Source organism: Melanostigma gelatinosum, assembly GCF_949748355.1.
Source record: "Melanostigma gelatinosum genome assembly, chromosome: 17".
Classification (NCBI taxonomy): domain Eukaryota; kingdom Metazoa; phylum Chordata; class Actinopteri; order Perciformes; family Zoarcidae; genus Melanostigma; species Melanostigma gelatinosum.
The window spans coordinates 6150343-6168179 of NC_136650.1; the positions used below are offsets into that span (position 1 = coordinate 6150343).

The 17837-nt window shown below is 46.5% G+C and overlaps 1 protein-coding gene across 1 annotated transcript; it reads right to left on the reverse strand.

Moving 5' to 3' along the window:
- Positions 1-6447: 6447 nt before the first annotated feature.
- Positions 6448-17424, reverse strand: tmem170b (transmembrane protein 170B). The gene is made up of 3 exons (XM_079288629.1): positions 17184-17424; positions 10474-10644; positions 6448-8707 (listed from the first exon to the last, which is right to left on the reverse strand). The coding sequence occupies exons 1-3, from the start codon at positions 17368-17370 to the stop codon at positions 8577-8579; spliced, it is 489 nt and encodes a 162-aa protein (XP_079144755.1). The 5' UTR covers positions 17371-17424; the 3' UTR covers positions 6448-8576.
- Positions 17425-17837: the final 413 nt, after the last annotated feature.

Here is a 17837-nt window from a genome sequence, read left to right on the forward strand (position 1 = left end):
GACAGCAAACGTCTTTTTACGGCGGAAATCCATTATTGATGAAGATGAGGCTTGTTTAGAGCACAACTCGTTTGGATCAAGGAAGCAGCAGACACACACACTTGCAGTTATAAGCGAGCACGTTACATAACGGAGCGGTGGAGCGGATGGAGGAGGAAAGCCTTCAGTCTTGTGTCTGAAAAGCATCCGACACGCCCGCCGTGCGGCAAGTGATGCCATCTCGGGCAGCGAGACGTGTTCCGTCTCATCGTCACACTGTTTAAAAACATGTCATCCTCAAACAGACACAGTCGCATCTGATCTGGAGGAGATTCTTATCGCGGCGTCAAAATCGCTTTGGTCCATCTGGGAAAGAAAGAGACAAAAATCCCATCAGAAGAAAAAGGCTCTTCAAAGCACATTCTCCTAAAAGGATGGATGACGTTTGCATACAACGTGCTTGCCTACAGGTTTTAGAGAGACCGGAGTTGCTGGTCCAAATCTCAGCAAAAACGCCACACGTTTACACTTATATGTATATATATCTATATATATCTATATATATAGATATAGATATAGATAGAGCATATTTCTGTCTGTTTTCCAAGACAAAAAGGCGAATGAAACAATACGCCTGTCCATGGGCCTGTTGTCTCATTGATTTTGGTGGCAAATGAGTTCCCCCATTGGGGATTAATACAAGTTTTCTAATCTAATCCAAACACGAACGGATGGACGAGCTGAATGCTGTGATTGACTGGTAAGCGGTCCAGTGGGGCCCGCCTCTCTGAGCTTTGATGGACTCCGGTCCTCCGGGACCCCGCGCGCATGATAAGAGGTACATCCGTAGATAATGGATGTATGAGACGGATAATTACCTGTCAGTCAACTGTAACATCTACTTTACATGGATGCTTGGCTGTCAGAGGTGGAAGAAGTAGCCTATACTCCAATATGTTACTGATGTAAAAGCAGCAATACTGCGGTGCAAAAGTTCTGCATTCACATTCGAGTAAAGTGTCCGGCAGCTGTTATGTGACGCTGCTCTCTTGTGGCTCTCGTGGAGAACAACAGTTGATGCTGCAGCTTTGACAGTGTGCAGCTGTCAGAGTCCCTTTGTTGTGACAGAAAGCTGCTGTACAGTATCCTTTGAAATCCCACATTTATAATCTCGGTAATGTTATAAATAAAGACACAATGTGTTTTGATCTTCAGCACATGTGGTGAAGTAGATGTAATAATGGGCCGGATGTTAGTGTCAGAATATATGAAGTCAAGCATTAATAATTGCAACGGCATTTATCTGATGGCAACAGAAACTGTTCAGGTTGTGTTTTTTCTGCTGCTGCTGATCTTCAGAGAGAACGCTTTTGATTATTTTTAACGCCATGCAGCACGTACCTTTATTTTAGTGGAAATCAAAGTATCTCTCCTTGCAAGAAAAAAAAAAAAGATAAAGAAAGAAAAACATCCAAAAGGCTACATTCATTTATTTGATTGGTTTATTTGAACGGGACAGTGCACATTAATAAAAACATTTCTGCAAATGTGCCAGAGTTAGCCAAAAGGCTATTTTTCATCTGTAGTCCCATTCCGTCTTTCGTTTGAATACGTTTTACTTCCAGTTAACAAAATTACACTTTATTGTTTGTGTATCATCTATTGTCAATTTTTGTAAAAACGTTGTCACATTAGAACGTTTAATATATGCAAACATGCAGTAGTAAACACAAAGTATAGCTGCGGCTGATGGGAATGTCAATAACTTTGAAAGTAATTGGACAGAAGGATTGGATGTGTTGAACCCGACGGTGGCACTAGTGAGGGGATCACCAAAGGTATAACGGTACATCTTCTGGGGAAGGTGAATGTCTCAAAAAATAGAAATGAAAGTATATAGTTCAATGAGATACTTCAGTCTGGACCAAAGCGTTGGACAGACAGACTGACACTACAGCCATGCTGCTATGGTGAAAGTTTACTGAAGAATGTGGGCATGTAAAACGGTCCTGCCCTCAGTTTCTCGAGTCTGATATTCAGGGTTTTCCTGGTTTCTCGCTCATTCTTCACAGTCCTTCCTGTCCTGAGCCGGAGAATCAGGGGGGGGGGGGGGGGGGGGGTTTGCTGATGTTTGTCAAACTGTCCCTCGCATGCGACCACTGTTGCACAAGACAATAGTCCCTCAACAGAAAGTAATCATCGACGAAGGAGGATCCCAGCAGGGGATCCTGCATTGTTCTTACCGGGGAGTGTGACAATGGAGGCAGAGAAGGCGGCTATTTTTCCATCCTCATCCTCATCATCATCATTTGATGTCAGAGAACAGCACACTCAAACTGCTTTCATCTTTTACTCTTCAAATGACAATTCAACTGCTTCTACTATCTTTATTACATTTCAGCTCCTTTCAGCGCTCACGTCTTCACCTTTGAACAAGAAAACCTCCCTCAGCTCTTCAAAGTCCTCAGATGTCCCCCGTTCATACACAATTCATTCCAACTGCTTTGAGTGCTTACACTTCAAACACTTGAACTGAGAGCTTTCACTTTAAACACTTACACTAATTTCTTTCAATGGGAATCTGCAGCTTAATAATGTATCACCGACACTTTGACTGACATTTCCTTTCAACTGTTACAATTCAACTAATACTCACTTACTTCCTCTTTTGACTGAAATTTCCTTGAGCACCTCTATTTTAACTGCCAATATCAGAGTTTGCATTTCAACCGCCGCTTCAACTACATGTTGAAACATTGAAGTGTTCTGGCTATTCAAATTTGATTCAACAGCAAATTTCTGAAAACCGTCACACTCACATTCAATCAATCAAAATAATCATCATCAGGCCAAAAACTGTGACCTGTTTCTTTGAAATCGGGAAATTTGGAGGGACTGGAAAACTATGAAGAAGTATTTTTAGCATTCTTTGGAATCGTAAACACACACCCCAGCCGTGCTCTGATGTCATTGTGTTTATGATATTACAGGAGATGGAGGAAGCCCAGACAGCGATCCCAGCTGCATGCAGGCGGCGGGCGGCGTTTGTTGTCTGTGCTCTTATGTACTTGTGCATTATGAGCAACTAGAGCACAAAGGAGGGTCAATAATGTGAAGTGATCCGCCGGCTCAACAGACTTGGCCCGGATCCAGCCATTGTTGAAGGGTGCCGCTTTTTTGCTTTTTTTCAAAGCAAGCATGCAGTACCCTTGTCTGCAGTCACGCTCAACTCTTTTGAGTATTTCCTGTCGAGGAATCAATGAGACAATAGCAGCGAATAACTCAGTGAGCATGAAGGGGGGGGGGGGGGGGGGGGCTCCTCACTGTATGATTGAAGGCTCAACGTAATTGTAAACAAACTGTAGACAATATAATTTCCAGAACACCAAGGCAGCTTTTCACTACGTTTTGAGATTTTGACAGCGGTGACCCTGAGAATCAAAGACATTACATTACATTCATTTAGCAGATGCTTTGAAGACAAAGCACAGAAACATGGCTTCCAGCTGATCACATCAATATCTAGCGGACTCATTTGCAGTGATTTAGACACTTTCAGTACCTAATAAATAACTGCATTTTTGTACTACTTACATTGATCTGCCTCTCAACCAGGCGGTCAGGATGCTGAACTCTCTCCCTCCCTCTCTCCTCTCGCTCCCCCTCTCTCCCCCCCTGCCATCTCTCCCCTGACCTCTCTACCCTCCCCCTCACCCACCTTTCCCCACTGCCTCAAATGGAACATACCAGGACATCTACTCCCCCTCACACCCCTTCCCTCATCCAGCACCAGTCACTTTTTCTATTTATTTATTTTAATTTTTTATTCTCTGCTGCTACGAACAAATACCCCCCTCACACACCCTTCCCTCATCCAGCACCAGTCACTTTTTTATTCTCTGCTGCTACTTGTTAATCCTTTATCTAGGCCCTTATGTTCTTAACTTTATTCTATTTTTTTCTATTATATGTTATATGTTCATGTCTATATTACACTGTGGGACTGCGAGAAACGGCATTTCGAATTTTCTGTATGCATAACACATGTGGAAACTTTGACAATAAAGTGAACTTTGAACTTTGAACTTGAACGTGTCGGCAAAGGGAAAGGACCCAAATGCAGACCATCCCGGCAGAGTCCATGGCTCCAGGCCCCAGATGGCTGGAAAGCAAGGAATGATGCAACACCAACGATGTGACCAACCATGAGGGGGAAACAGGGGGCCGGTTATACAGCTTACTGCAGGACTGATGGGGCAAAGTGGAAACAGGTGAGCAGGTGATAGGTGAGAGCGACAGGTGACTGGGACAGGCGGGAGAGTCTGACGGCATCTGGTGGATGGATGCAGAGTGGCAATGCAGAGGGCTGGAGTAGTGAGAGTGTGGCTAAAGTTATTATGTTGGCTAAAAATATGGAAGGCATGCACACCTTTCATTACATTGTAATGGATTATCGAAATATGATATTTAGGTTTGCCTGGATTAATCAAACTCTGTTAAATTGAATTTTGAAAGTGTTGTTTTTGTTGTAACCTGGGTTTACAAGTCAGATAGGCCTAACCAATAAAACAATTATAGCCGAACAACCACTCTTCACTAAAAGTAACTTCAACTAATATTAAAGTCAAACCCTGTCACTCACCTTTGCCATATAGTCTGAAGAAAGTTTCCAAAATAGAGTTTATGTAGATCATTTAATAACACTGAATCTCTGAATCGGACCGATGGTAAACAAAGTTAGCCTCGCGGATTAGCTATTTTTGCTACATGCACAAGAATCCATGTGCTGGTAGCCAACCAGCAACATGACAAACATCGATTACTTATCGTTTTATAACCTGCTTCTACTTCAACAGATGTAAACTGATTTTAATTATTATTAAATCATGAAACACCCATAAATATCAATTCCCTGGCCTTTTATGAAACACTTCCTGTCCGCAGCAACTGACCTCTGATCAGCTCAGCTCTGCCTTTTCTCCCATTGGTTATAAAAAAAAATCATCTTCCACATAAGCTGCTGTGCGGGAACCAGGAGCAACAGTCACAGGCTCTGCTCTCCGTCATTCAAGAATAAAACAACAACAAAAAACATGGCAATAACAGCCCGAGACCTTTGTCCTTTCAAATCCACAAGCATGCTGGTTAAATTCCATCACAGTTATTCATAGCCCTCCCTGCCTCCTCTCAGCATCATAAACATATCACATTGGCCAGCTGGCTCTGCTGAGGTTTGGGTACGTTAGCCTTGAGAAAAAGGCCGCGGAAAAAGTAGCCGGCGGTCTATCAAGCCAGGGGAGGAAAGCACATCACACGCGTGGAAAAGCAACGAAATGTCCAATCAGATAAGAGAAATTGTGTCTGGTTCTGAATTGTGTTTTGTTCAGTGGTGGAGTACAATCTGCCCTCGGTGCCACCGGACGACGAGCCACCAGCGGAGACGACACTCCCGACCCCCAAAGGGACAATAGCAACGCAGAGACGCAGTGAATAATAACGCCTTTCACAAACTGGGCTTTGTGTGGCAGCTTGATGATTGCATTACAAAGGGGGGGGGGGACACATTAGCAATGAACACTACTAGTTCGGTTCTTTGCATTCGCAGTCAAGCAGCCAATTTGGATTCATGCCGGATTGAATTGCTTGCAAGAACAATGACAAATGGGCTCTTTCTGAGGGGGGAATTACTTTGACTTTTCACTTAAAAGTCAAATACTTGAGTGCTCTGTTGAGTTGCTCTTTGCGTTTAATAAGTCAGTACACGGCAAAACTACATATTCAATGTAATCTATGAAGATAAACAGTGTCATAGTTTATGTTAAACGACTCCCAAACCAACTTTAAATGAATCTGCTCTAATGAACAATGGGACAACTCTACAGCATTCCTCATGTCAAGGCTGATCGAGGTCGCCATCCTGATGGATTTTATCCAGCAATAAACTGTAGCTCTTCCATCCGAAACAACTTCAATCACTGCTGAATGTGGAGGATGATCACAAACCTCGGCCGTGACTTTCGTTGCTTTCAACCTCGCTGAGTTTAACTACAGCGGGAGCATTTTCTGTCGGCTAATGAAAAGTATTTCCACATTCTTTCACTCCTCTAACTGACGATTAGAAAGAGGGTGATGGCGGGACCTCGAGACGCTAATGCAGACATGTGTGAAGGCGGTGAAGAACGGACACTCCTGAGCGTTTAATACTGCAAAAAGATTTTTAATCCAGCTGTCCGTTGAGTATGTACAGGAGGAACAATTTGTACATAAATAGGCAATAGTTATAAATATCAGCGGTTTGGCTGGTACAAAAATTTAGAAAAAAGAACATATCTACAAGTGCCACTTTTTTTTTTTTGTACATTTGTCTCTTGTTGGATTGTCCGTATAGAGTCCCATTCACACGCTGCACTGCACATGCGGGTACACAGTAAGTGTCTGGGGGGGGGGGGGGGGGGGGCATTTGGACGACAGTAGACTGAGGAGCGGGCAGCTGTAGTTAGAAGCCTACGAGAGAGACGGGATTATTGAGCTGCTGTGCGATGGCATTTCAAAAAAACAAGGTCCAGATGGGGATTAGCAGTTGGTATGTTGCAGTCTCACAGCCGCTTGGGACGGCGGCTGAATCACAGAACCTGTGGCGGGAAAAACACAGTATTCGTCGTCACGGTGGGCGACGTCATCGTGAGCGACATCATCACCGAAATCGACCATCCAGTGGTTCGTTTATTCACGTGAGCTGCTGGGCCACTCTCCTCGGGTGCAGCTCCAGATGTGCGCTCATCTAACACCTTTAGTCCACTCTGTTGCAGTTTCATTGGCAGAAAAAAATAAAAAAAGTAAATTTCTAAAACCCAAACAAATAAAAAGACTCATTACATAAGACGTCACTTATCCTCTCACCCTTTATCTGACCCTTCAGGGGGGGTTCTGATGAAGAATGGGTTGGGACCCCCCCCCCCCCCCCTCTATTTAAATTAAAATAAATCCTGTTCACACAACAAATACACTCACATGTCTCCTACGGGGCCACACACACACACACACATGCAAAAAACAGCTTCACGGAGACTCCGTCGCCGTGACAGCAGGTCGTCAGCAGCAGCTCACATTTGGTCCCTGAAATTGAGCTAAAACATTCAAAATAGGTAGTGTGGACAGTGTGCAGGAGGTTCAGTGGGTAAAAAAGGGGTCGAGTGATGTTTCAGATGACTTTCCTCTAATTTTACACTTTCATTTTGGGGGGAAATTAGGATAGAGAACGTGTCAAGTGCAGCACTTTCATCCTTTTTCAAAATCCACAATCATCTCAGGCATTCAGGCCGCCACTTCATTTCTGTGCAATATCGCCCTCTCGTGTGCTGAGCTGGTACTGACGGTGAGCTTGACATAGCATTACATAACTCATGTGAACATTATGCCCTTTTAGAGATGCAAAACCACACACCGCTTAACGACACAAACGTCCTTTCTTTGTCAAATTCATACTAACTTTGCAAGTTGTGCCGCCACGTCTGCGGGTCTGCGGCTCCAGCCAACGTGCAAACGTTTCTAAAAAGTGAATAAAATGAATAAACCGTGGCTGTGACATCGATGGAATGACACGGAGATGATAAATAAAGCTAGAAGGTGAGCGGTGCTTTGGCATTGCGACCGGACTCCTCTCACAAGAGAATCAGTTTGAGCTTTGGGAGAAACCTATGAGCTTTAAACTGAAATACAAACTAGTGTATCTTTCTATTCCCAGTAACTCACAGTAATGCATGTATAACGATGTGTTACCGGACTGGGTCACACCAGGAGCGGTATCAGCGCAGGTTGTGCTAAAAACAAGGCAGATTCATTTCAGTGCAATATGCAAAGTCAAACTTAAGGAACATGGGTTGATAAATAACACGGAGAAAAGAGGAAGCCATAGAAAAGATGGCCGTCTTGAGCAGCAGAATCCGTCCGACCTTCACCGGGCAGGGATGGCTTTCCGAGGGCGGGATTCATAAAGTAGCAGGCCGTGTCAGAAACACCACGGCTGGATTCCAACGTTATCACAACAAATCTGCACCAGACGCAGAAGAGTTTGTCTGAAAATGAGACTCTCGAAGGTAGAAGGAATGACCGTGGTGAAGACCTAGAGGGGAGGCTGATGTTCAATACTGAAGAAAAATGATCAAACGTCGGGTTGTCACTCCCTGAACACCACTCATTGCTCAACTTTTGTTCGAAGGAGATCGGCAGGTCATCATTACAGGTCATTACGCTGCTGTTTTTTTTTCTTTTTAAAAAGAGGTGGGTCCCCCCCCGCGTCAGTGGCCATAAAAGGCATCTGGATGTCCCAGAGAAGGCTGTTGGCACGAAGAAGTGATGCAACTCTGGAAACACCCGGAAAAAAACCCATGGCTTTCAAGTCCAGGAGCTGAGGATGGAGCCGTCTCCGCCTGGCGCTCACGCTCCAGCCATCCAGCCCCCCCCCCCCTAAAGGTCCAGAGCATCTGCTGCCTCCTCTTCCGTCTGCGAACCACCAAAGAAAAGTCTTCGTTTGGCTCCGATGTGGCTCGCTCTCGCCTCAGCGTCAGTGCTGCAGCTCGTCCAGTGAAGGTTCCTCTTCACAGAGTGGCGAGGACGCGTGAGAAGGAGATGACGACGGAGAGGGCGGTCTGACCCACGCCTAACACCAGGGCCTCCAGCGGCGCCATGTCCTTCCCCGCCACGCGGTACACTCCCGCCACCGCCGCGCCTGAGGGGGGAGGGGGAAAGCAAACAGAGACACCATTACTGCAGATCGTCCAACGGGGACGAACCCGGCCGTCCTCATCTTTTCAGCCTCTCGCCGTCAAGAGCTCTGCACAAAAGTCACTCTTTTAGTGTTTGAATATTGGTTGTTTGATGTTTGAAGGGTTTGTGTGAGGACGTTGTTCAACGCACAGCCACACACTGTGATCACGCTTATCCTAACGTCGTCATGGAAACACAGCAGACAGCAATAAGAGGAACTTTTTTTGAAGAATCTCTGATACCAGGACCAAAACAGAGTGGCCTGGCTGTAGTTCCTTTTCTGGGCTCCTTTTCTTTTACTGTAGTTTAAAGTGCCGCAGTTGGAAAAAGGTCAGGATGAAGGAATATTGATTTATACATTTATTTATTGTCCAAGTTGTAATCCTTGTTCATTATTTCATCAATTAACTTCTGTAGTTTTGAGAAATAAATGTATTTTTCTTATTTCTCTCTTTTGTCTTCCTGTAAAATATTCGGATATTCTGGATGAACTCTGACGTATTCACACATTCATCTAATTATACGCAACTAGCTAAGACCATTCTACAGCATTAGCTCAAGGACATTTAAGACGCACACGTTAGATTCATTCTGACTCCGAGGTTATCATCATCTCCAACGTCCATCACCAAATAAACATCTGCAAATCTGTTTGAAATCAATCAAAGTTTTCCTTCAGCATCAAAGTACCCGGGTGACGGTTGTCTGTACGTTCATGGTACATTGTAAACGGTAACCGCTAGTGGCTGATTCGGCGTACTTTTGTTTTGGTATTCATTTGACAAAATGTAGAAATTTAAAAAAATGATCAGTGTCACTTTACTGCGACTTTAAAATCAAAATGTGACGGTAATTATGTGCGGGGGCTGCAGAGGTTGGTGTTTTTTCTCTCGAACACTGCGTGACCTTTCCTGTCTTTCTGCTCGGCTGAGACTGCACGCTCAGCTCTTCCTCGCGTTGACTGTAAGCCAGGCCGGTGCTCACATGGAGACCGAGGGGTGTGTGCTCACAGTCAACAGTCTGCTCTGCCTGATTGCTACACATTAATAATAAAGCGGCCTTCTATTTTTGGGGGGTGGCCATCTTGCATCCCTACAGCTAATACTACAGCCAGTGGAAGGTAATAAAGGACGAAGCAAGGCTTAAGTAACATCTGGTGCATCTGGCAGACACACTATGGAGTGTGTTCAGATAAATATCCTGACTTGTACCCCTAGTTTGGTTCGAGGTCCATTACGGCTGAATCCTACAATTCCCACGATGCCTTTCGCTGTCCTCTTGCTGTCAGACTGTCACACTGAGTAGTGCTCGCTGTGACCCGTAAACTGAAGAGCTGAAGTGCTCCTTTAAGGTCATTTCAGTTCATATCATGACTGAGTGGTGCATTACGTATTAAGAGGAATTCATCAAATTACTGCAAACTCATTCCTCGGGGCCGCTGGGGATCCTGGCTCGGTTTGCCCAATTTGTAAGTCAGCCATTGCAGGTGTCATGTTGGCACTAGTTGCTAAACATTTCCCAGCCCTTAAATTATCATTACATTTCCTAAAGCGAAGAAAAGAGGAAGGTAAACAATAAAACAGGGGTCTGAACTCGCCCCGTCGACGCTCTCCTTCCCTCCCCGTCACCTCCCGTCTTCGTCCAGGCTGAACCGGACGCTGAATGCCGTTGAGGTCCGTCCAAAAACAAAAACAAACGAAGACTTGTGTAGAATAACCGTGTACTTACTGGTGATGACGCCTCCAGAGAGGGAGGCCAGGAAACCCGCGCTGAGCAGCACCAGCGTGATGAGGCGGCCCCTCTTGTGGCGCTGCAGCATGACCAACATGAGCAGCCCCACCGCCCCGTGGAGGAAGAGCGAGGAGAAGAGACACCACAGGAACACCCAGTACCACATCTCTGAAAAACACATCAGATACAATGGCAGACATTTATATCATACACTTTGTAATTCTCCTCCACTACATTTCAGAGTAACTTTTGTCTCCTCGAGCTGTGAAGATTAGTCAAGGAATCGATCTAAAGAAAATAAATCAATCAACTATTTAGATCATTACTTAATTGGAAGAGAGAGTCTAATCAGAGATGATGCTGATTTGCATGAAGGGAAATGCAGAATCCAGTTCGTGCAGAGCTTGGCCCACAGGACTAGAAGTCAGGATATCTCGGCCTCCGCTGTTTAGACTTTGAACATTCATTCTCTTTGTCTCTCATGAGTCCCTCGACTTTAGAATAAGTGCAATGCTGCATCACTGCGGCGCTCCTTTCAGGAAAGATGGTGTGAAAATGATTGATCATTACAGATTTCCATTGCAGTGAAGAATGGGATAAATATTCCTCCGGGATAAGGAAAGATAAAAACGAATGTCCTTGTCATGGTAATTCAGAGATTTCATCGCTCAGAAAGAATGCAATCCTGCTTCGTGGGCCACCGGGAGATTTCCTGATTTTTACAGATTTACACAAAACAGACTTCGTTCGAGAGCATATTGCAGCTTCAGATCAGGATGCACACGAGTCTGCGAGGGAGGATTTCAATCTACAGCCGCCACAATCCAAGTCAGGCTTCATCGAGGAGGCAGCCCACCTTGGTAATGGACCCGAGGTCACGATGTATGAAACCGCTCCGAGCGAGACTTCCCGCGAGCTGCTCGACGTTCGGCAGTGAATCTGGTGTGAAACAACTTTATAGAAGCTGGACCACAATCAGAGGTCAGCACCATTCAAAATCTCTCTCATCCTCCTCTCCCTCTTTCTTTCTCTCTTTGCAGAGCGGCTTGACATGAAGAGCTCTGAACCCTCGTTGCACTTTGCCAGCGAGGGGCCTTTGAACCTCTGGCACCGTGGGAGCAAGGAGAGGCCAGCTGGCTGTAAGGTTATGAAAGAAAGGTGTCGACTATAGAGGACGAAGAATGACCTGAAAAAAAGCCAGGACCGGTTTTGTTTGGATGATATCAACAGGAAACGAGACATTGTGGTGCGGCTTTGACATCTGACGATTATTACAAAGTATTTCTGGAGCCCAGAGGGAGCTCTTCAGCACATCCATCTAACCTAGTTGCTCCACAGTCGACCGAGCGACTACATCTACATATTGATCGGGCGTAGAGGGACACGAGACGGCACGGTGACACAACGGCTCTTTGTCCCACGCGATGTGACCGGGCACGCCGGTTACATCGCACCGCTGCATCGCTGCTGTCTCTCCGCTACCATCGCCGCCTGGCGAGGAGAGGAGGAGGGAGATGTGACGAAGGCATGCGAGGAAGTCAGAGCGATGGATTCTGTTTACTTCTGAGATCAATCAATTCAGCTGATTTAAAAAGGAGCTTTACATAGTTTGCTTGTTTCCGGTTTCACTTGTTGTTAACGAACTGCTACAAATATATAAACAGCAAAGAACCCAGAGGCGTCCCGCCCTGCTCCATCAGGAACCCTCACCCAGTCCCGGTGGCACAGGCTGGGGCATCTGTCGGCCAACTTAAGTCTGAACAGATTAACACAATGCTCAGCACAGGAGCATGCTGGGCCACGGGAGCATGCGGGGCCACGAGAGCATGTGGGGCCACGGGAGCATGCAGGGCCACGGGGCAGAGCTAGTTGCTCTTTGGAGTGCTCTTACGTTTCATTCTTTAGGTACATTTTACTTCTAATACTTTTGTACTTTCACCACTGAATGCCGGGCTCCTTACTGTAAAGAAGTATGACACTATGGTACTTTTACTTAAAGAGACATTTACATAAAGACCTTCATGCAGATAGGACGGGCTCATTCTAAGCTAATGAAAATACAAGGATTCAGACTTCACACCATTGGAAACATAGTTATGAATACTCTATTCCATTTCTGCTAATAGATCCCCTGCAATGCTACACACTGGCCCTTTAAATAAGTGATCTGAATATATCATCGACCATTACTGAGCACAACCACCGATGGGTGGGGGGGTCTGACACTGACACCCACTGAGGTCCAAATGTCTGTCTTTGGTGGACAAACCAGTAACAGCCCCCCCCCCCCCCCCGCCGTACTGACTGCTACCCTTTAAACCAGCATTTAAATGACTTGGTTAAAGGGATTTCTGTTGCATTTCTTGATGAATCACAAGCTTGAAGTAATGTGATCAAGATCTAAATTAACGAGAGAGAGAGCGAGAGAGAGAGAGAGAGAGAGAGAGAGAGAGAGAGAGAGAGAGAGAGAGAGAGAGAGAGAGAGAGAGAGAGAGAGAGAGAGAGAGAGAGAGAGAGAGAGAGAGATCAGCGTGAAATGTTTCGGTGAAAATAGAGACTCGTTATTTACTCCGGCTGACAGAAACCACTCTTGGCAGGTCATTTTTTTCCCCACTTTAACAAACGCTGCAGCCGAGCCCAACATGTAATTCCCGGGGACAGCGGCGCAGGTGGTCACAGCTCAGAGGCAGCAGCACCTACGGGGTGAGAGAGGCGCCCGACTCAAGTGCTGTGTCACGTTCAGAGGTACGAAAAAAACGCAGTCAGAGAGCACGGCTTGAACTTCTGCTAATCCACAACTACACAGAACGAGGTCTGCGTTCCACACGGCAGCTTTAGAGCTCGCCTGTCAACAGTGACGCGTACAAAAACAAATAAATAAAGCAGGGGATCGTGTGTTTTGGTGGCCTGATAGGAGGTCAGAGTTTCTGCACGAACACACACAGGCCGTTGCAGAACATGACCAAGTCAAAGAGGCAGGACTGCGCGGGAGCTCTGCAGGGGTGTTGAGTTCCTCCACCAGGACGAATGATGGATTTGTCCCGGTGCAGGGAGACAGAGTCCCACCTCTCTCTGTCGCGGTCTGCTGGTGGTGATGAAGCTGTGTTTGACCGTCTGTATCTGTTTGTCACACACTGCGCGTGAATCCAGTAGTCCCAGCTCAAGTTCTCAGGTTTGGACCTCTCTGCTCGAAGATCCGAGGCTTGTAGCCCTCTTTGTTTTAAGATGGTGCTGTATTAATAAGGTTTATTATTATTATTATCATTATAACTGCAAAAGTGTTTCCTTTTCGGGCTGGATGATAAATCAAATCAATTTACATTACTGGCATTGAGAATCTCCTGCAGACCTTACATTTACTCTCATGCCTATTTTCAATAAATAGATAAATAAAAAAATGGGCGTGTCAACACGGTTAGCCTAAATTACAAAAAAACATATTTCTTGTGATTTACAGTGTTTCTTCCAATAATTGGCCTGTACTGTGTCCGAGAGGAGTTAAACATTATATTGTAAAGGTTCTCTATTCGACATTCAGAGCATCAATATAGCATCAAACAACTATTAGGTTTCCCCATCAGGTAAACACTGTTAGCCATGGTGTGCGCTGTTAGCGCCATACGCACCGTTAGCATCTGCATGTTACCTAGCCATGCAGATGTAGTTTTCATAAAGCACGCGAACCAACTCTTTAAAGCTGAGCCTATAAAAACATAAAGCTTGCAGATAAAACTCTAAAGCATGAAGCAAACTGTGTTCTTCTTATGGTTTGCTGAAGTGAAACTGCTGCGAGCACACAAATCATAAACAGGAACTGCATTTTGTTGAAGCGACTCCCCCCGGGGGCCATAAAGACAGGGCCAAAGGGTTGACGTATCAGAAGTTTCCATCTGCTTCTGAAATGTATTGCTCTCGCACACTCGCTCCCTTCACCTCATCTCATGTCTCGGGAGGTCGTTTTTCACCTGGCTGGTGAAGCGCGGGGGAGGGGGGGCATGAGGGGGGGGATAATCGGGTGGCAGTTATCCTGCAACCCTGCTCACTAAAGTCTGGGCTCCTCCCAGTATTTTTCTGCACTTGCTGCTGCTGCAGCGCCGCTTCCGCAAACTTCTACATGTGCCGCAGCTTCCTGCTGAGTCAGCATCATCAACTATCTTCTCCCCCACCCCCTCCCCTCGCTCTTCGCTTGATGCGTTTCTCAACACAGGATGTCAAGCTGCATTTCATAAAATGGGTCTGTGCCAACTCGGCTGTGACCGCGTGTGCGCGTCCGTTTTGCTCTCGGCCTGCAGGGAGGAACTTTCGAGAACACGTCTGTAATCTCGTGTTTATGTGTGGCGGGGCGGTCCTGTTGTTCCTGTGTGCATCAAACCCTTTGCACCCTGCATACGTTAAGCAGGGACGAAATAAAACCCTGTTCTTGCTAAAAGGAAGGTCGGCCCGCCTGTAGAGGAAGAGATAAAATGCCCACACACTGCTTTTCTTGTTCCAACTGTCTTTTTCTTTTTTTGCATTTCATGTAGACCATGTTTCGACCCTGAGATCGTCTCCCTTGAGGCCCCTTATAGGCTCCTCAAGGTGTGGATCATCACCTTTGCCAGAGAACACTATAGGTCAATCATGTCCTTATGAAATAAAAGCACAGGGGACGAGAAAATCAGCTTGCAGGCATTTTTCCTTGTTCTGAAGAAAGCACCCGTTATCGACCCTTCAGCTCCATCAGCCCATATCGTGATGCTCCAACCACATATTCGCAGCCTATTAATACCCCATGCGTTAAAGCCTGGCCCCGCCATTCAAAAGCACATTGACAAAAGCGTGGATAAGAACTCAACCTCACAATTCCTAGAGTCTAGACCAGGGATTCCCAAAGTGTGGTGCGCGCACCCCTGGGGGTGCGCGAGCTGCCTCTAGGGGGTGCGCGAGAGGAAAAGTGTAATTGCGGTCTGATGGTCTGCCGCCAGTCGTACACACTAGCGAGCCTAGCTTGTGCAGCTAACGTCAGCTAACAGCGAACTTCATTCATTCAGCAACATTCATGCAAATATGCTAAACTGGCTGAAATCGGGGAAACTGTCAGATGGGACATCTGAAGCTATCGGTCGTAAAAGAGGAGAGGGACAGAGAGAGAGAGAGAGAGAGAGAGAGAGAGAGAGAGAGAGAGAGAAATCGGAGGCGAGGGGAACGGAGAGGTGCGTTGGGGAGAGACCGGGAGAAGAAATCGAGTCAGAGGAAGATGAGACGGAGGAGACCAAAAGGAGGAAGGGATAGCACAGACAAATCGGGAGCACATCGGCCCATCGCGGAGTCAAGGTGAAAAAGAGGAAACGAGGGTGAGCATCAGACTGGGAAAAAAAGAGGAAATATGATGAAAAGTATGTGTGTCTGGGCTTCACTTGGATTGGCAACGCAGATTCCCCAAAGCCACAGTGCGTGGTGTGCAGTGAGGTTCTGGCTAACAGTCTGAAGCTCTTATTTACGTCGCCACCTGAACACCAAGCATGCCAGTGCAAGTCAAAAGCCCCTTACATATTTTAATATCGAAATTGCAGTCTCATTCATGTTGGGTCTACAAAAAACGCACTACAGGCTTCATATCTGGTTACAGAATAGCGAGAAAGGGGCTACCGCACACAATCGCCGAAGACGTGAGCTCGCCAGCTGCCAGAGATGGTGGAATGTATGATTGGGGAGAAAGAAGCAAACAAGTTGGACATGATCCCGGTGTCCAACAACACTGTGTCGCGCCGCATCGATGCTTTGTCCGAAGACATCCTGGCTTCATTAGTCGCTCATTAATTGTAAATTAAATGTGATAATCTGCCTCTGAGCCTGTGCGTGTGTCCTCGCATCAGTATTGCTCTTTAAAAGTGACGCCTTGTGTCACTGAAAGTTATTGAAACTTTGTTGCAGTGTTTCAGGGCGTTTTCACACCTTCAGTTCGTTTGCTTTGTTCTGATTCAGGGATTAATATGAGACAATGTTGCAGTTTCCCCTTTGTTCGGTTTGTGTTCACACTGCAACATTTAACAGTGGACTAAATATTGTAAACAAATGCCACGCGCGAAACTGTTCTCTCATTGGTCCGATTCTTATGCGGCTATAAAGGCTTTAAAGGCTCTGTTGCTTTTAAAAAAAAAAATGTATTGGGGGGGGGGGGCGCGAACCCGGTCGGGATGTAGAAGTGGTGCGCGGCCTAAAAAGTTTGGGAACCGCTGGTCTAGACCATCCCATGTCCCATACAGATTTCCCAATGGAGTTGAGGATGCTGCCTCTAATTGCCTCTTGATTACTGGACCGCAAGACAAAGGGAGGAGGAGGAGGAGGAGGAGGAGGGAGGGAGGTGGGCGACACTTCATTTACTACACAGCCGGGGCGCGTTCAAGCAGCGGGAAGATTAATTGGCCGCATATTGAGATTACTTTCGTGTGACATTCACTCACTCCGCACGCGAGGATAGAGGAGTGGCATTTTTTTTTATTGTGGCCCGGCCGGCATACCCCCCCCCCCCTTTTCCCGGGAACCGCTCTGCCCTTTCTCCCCACTAAACATGAGAGGTGAAAACATCTCATATTTACGTTTATTCGCCTTTAAAAATGGACGCGCTCTAATGCATAAGAAACTGTATATACGGTGGTCGCGAGGACTTTGTGCTTGAACAGCTGAATGCATGAAAGCAGAATAACGGCACCTCTCATTCCGCATACCTGTGAAGTGCTGCAGCGTCGTGCCTTGCACCCAAAGGCTCAGCACTTGCTGCACCGACAGATTAACAGAATAATCCCTGTTCGTTGTCATGTTTCTGCCGCCACCGCTGCCGCCGCCGCTGCCGCCGCCGCCCGGGTTCGCCCCCCTCTTTATCGAATAGCTGTACTTGTCTTTAGACGAAGGCATGGAGGAGACCGGGGTGGCATGTGGTGGGATGTGAGGCGGCTCTCCCCGGCGCGGCTCGCCTCTACCGGTGCCTCTGCTTCGGCTTGACGTCCGTCTCCGCTTCGGGAAGGGAAGGGCCGCTGGCTGGTCGGTTCATCCTCGGTGGTGTCGGTGGCGGCTGCGCGGAGGCCATGACGGGGGATGGCAGCGCGAGCGCAGGGTAGGCAGGCAGGCAGACGCGCGGTCGGCTCGTCCTACATCAAGCCCGGCTACATAACCCTTAAAGGGCCAGTCGACCGCTTCTTAGAGGGGAGGGTCGCCGTTTACGTTGACACATCTCCGGGTTACTGATAGATATAGATCTGATATAGACTGATATATATAGATATATATATATATATATACTGTGTATATATCTACATTTCTATATATATATAGATATATATATATGAAAAAAGTTCTACATCAATATCAAATGACGTGCCAGC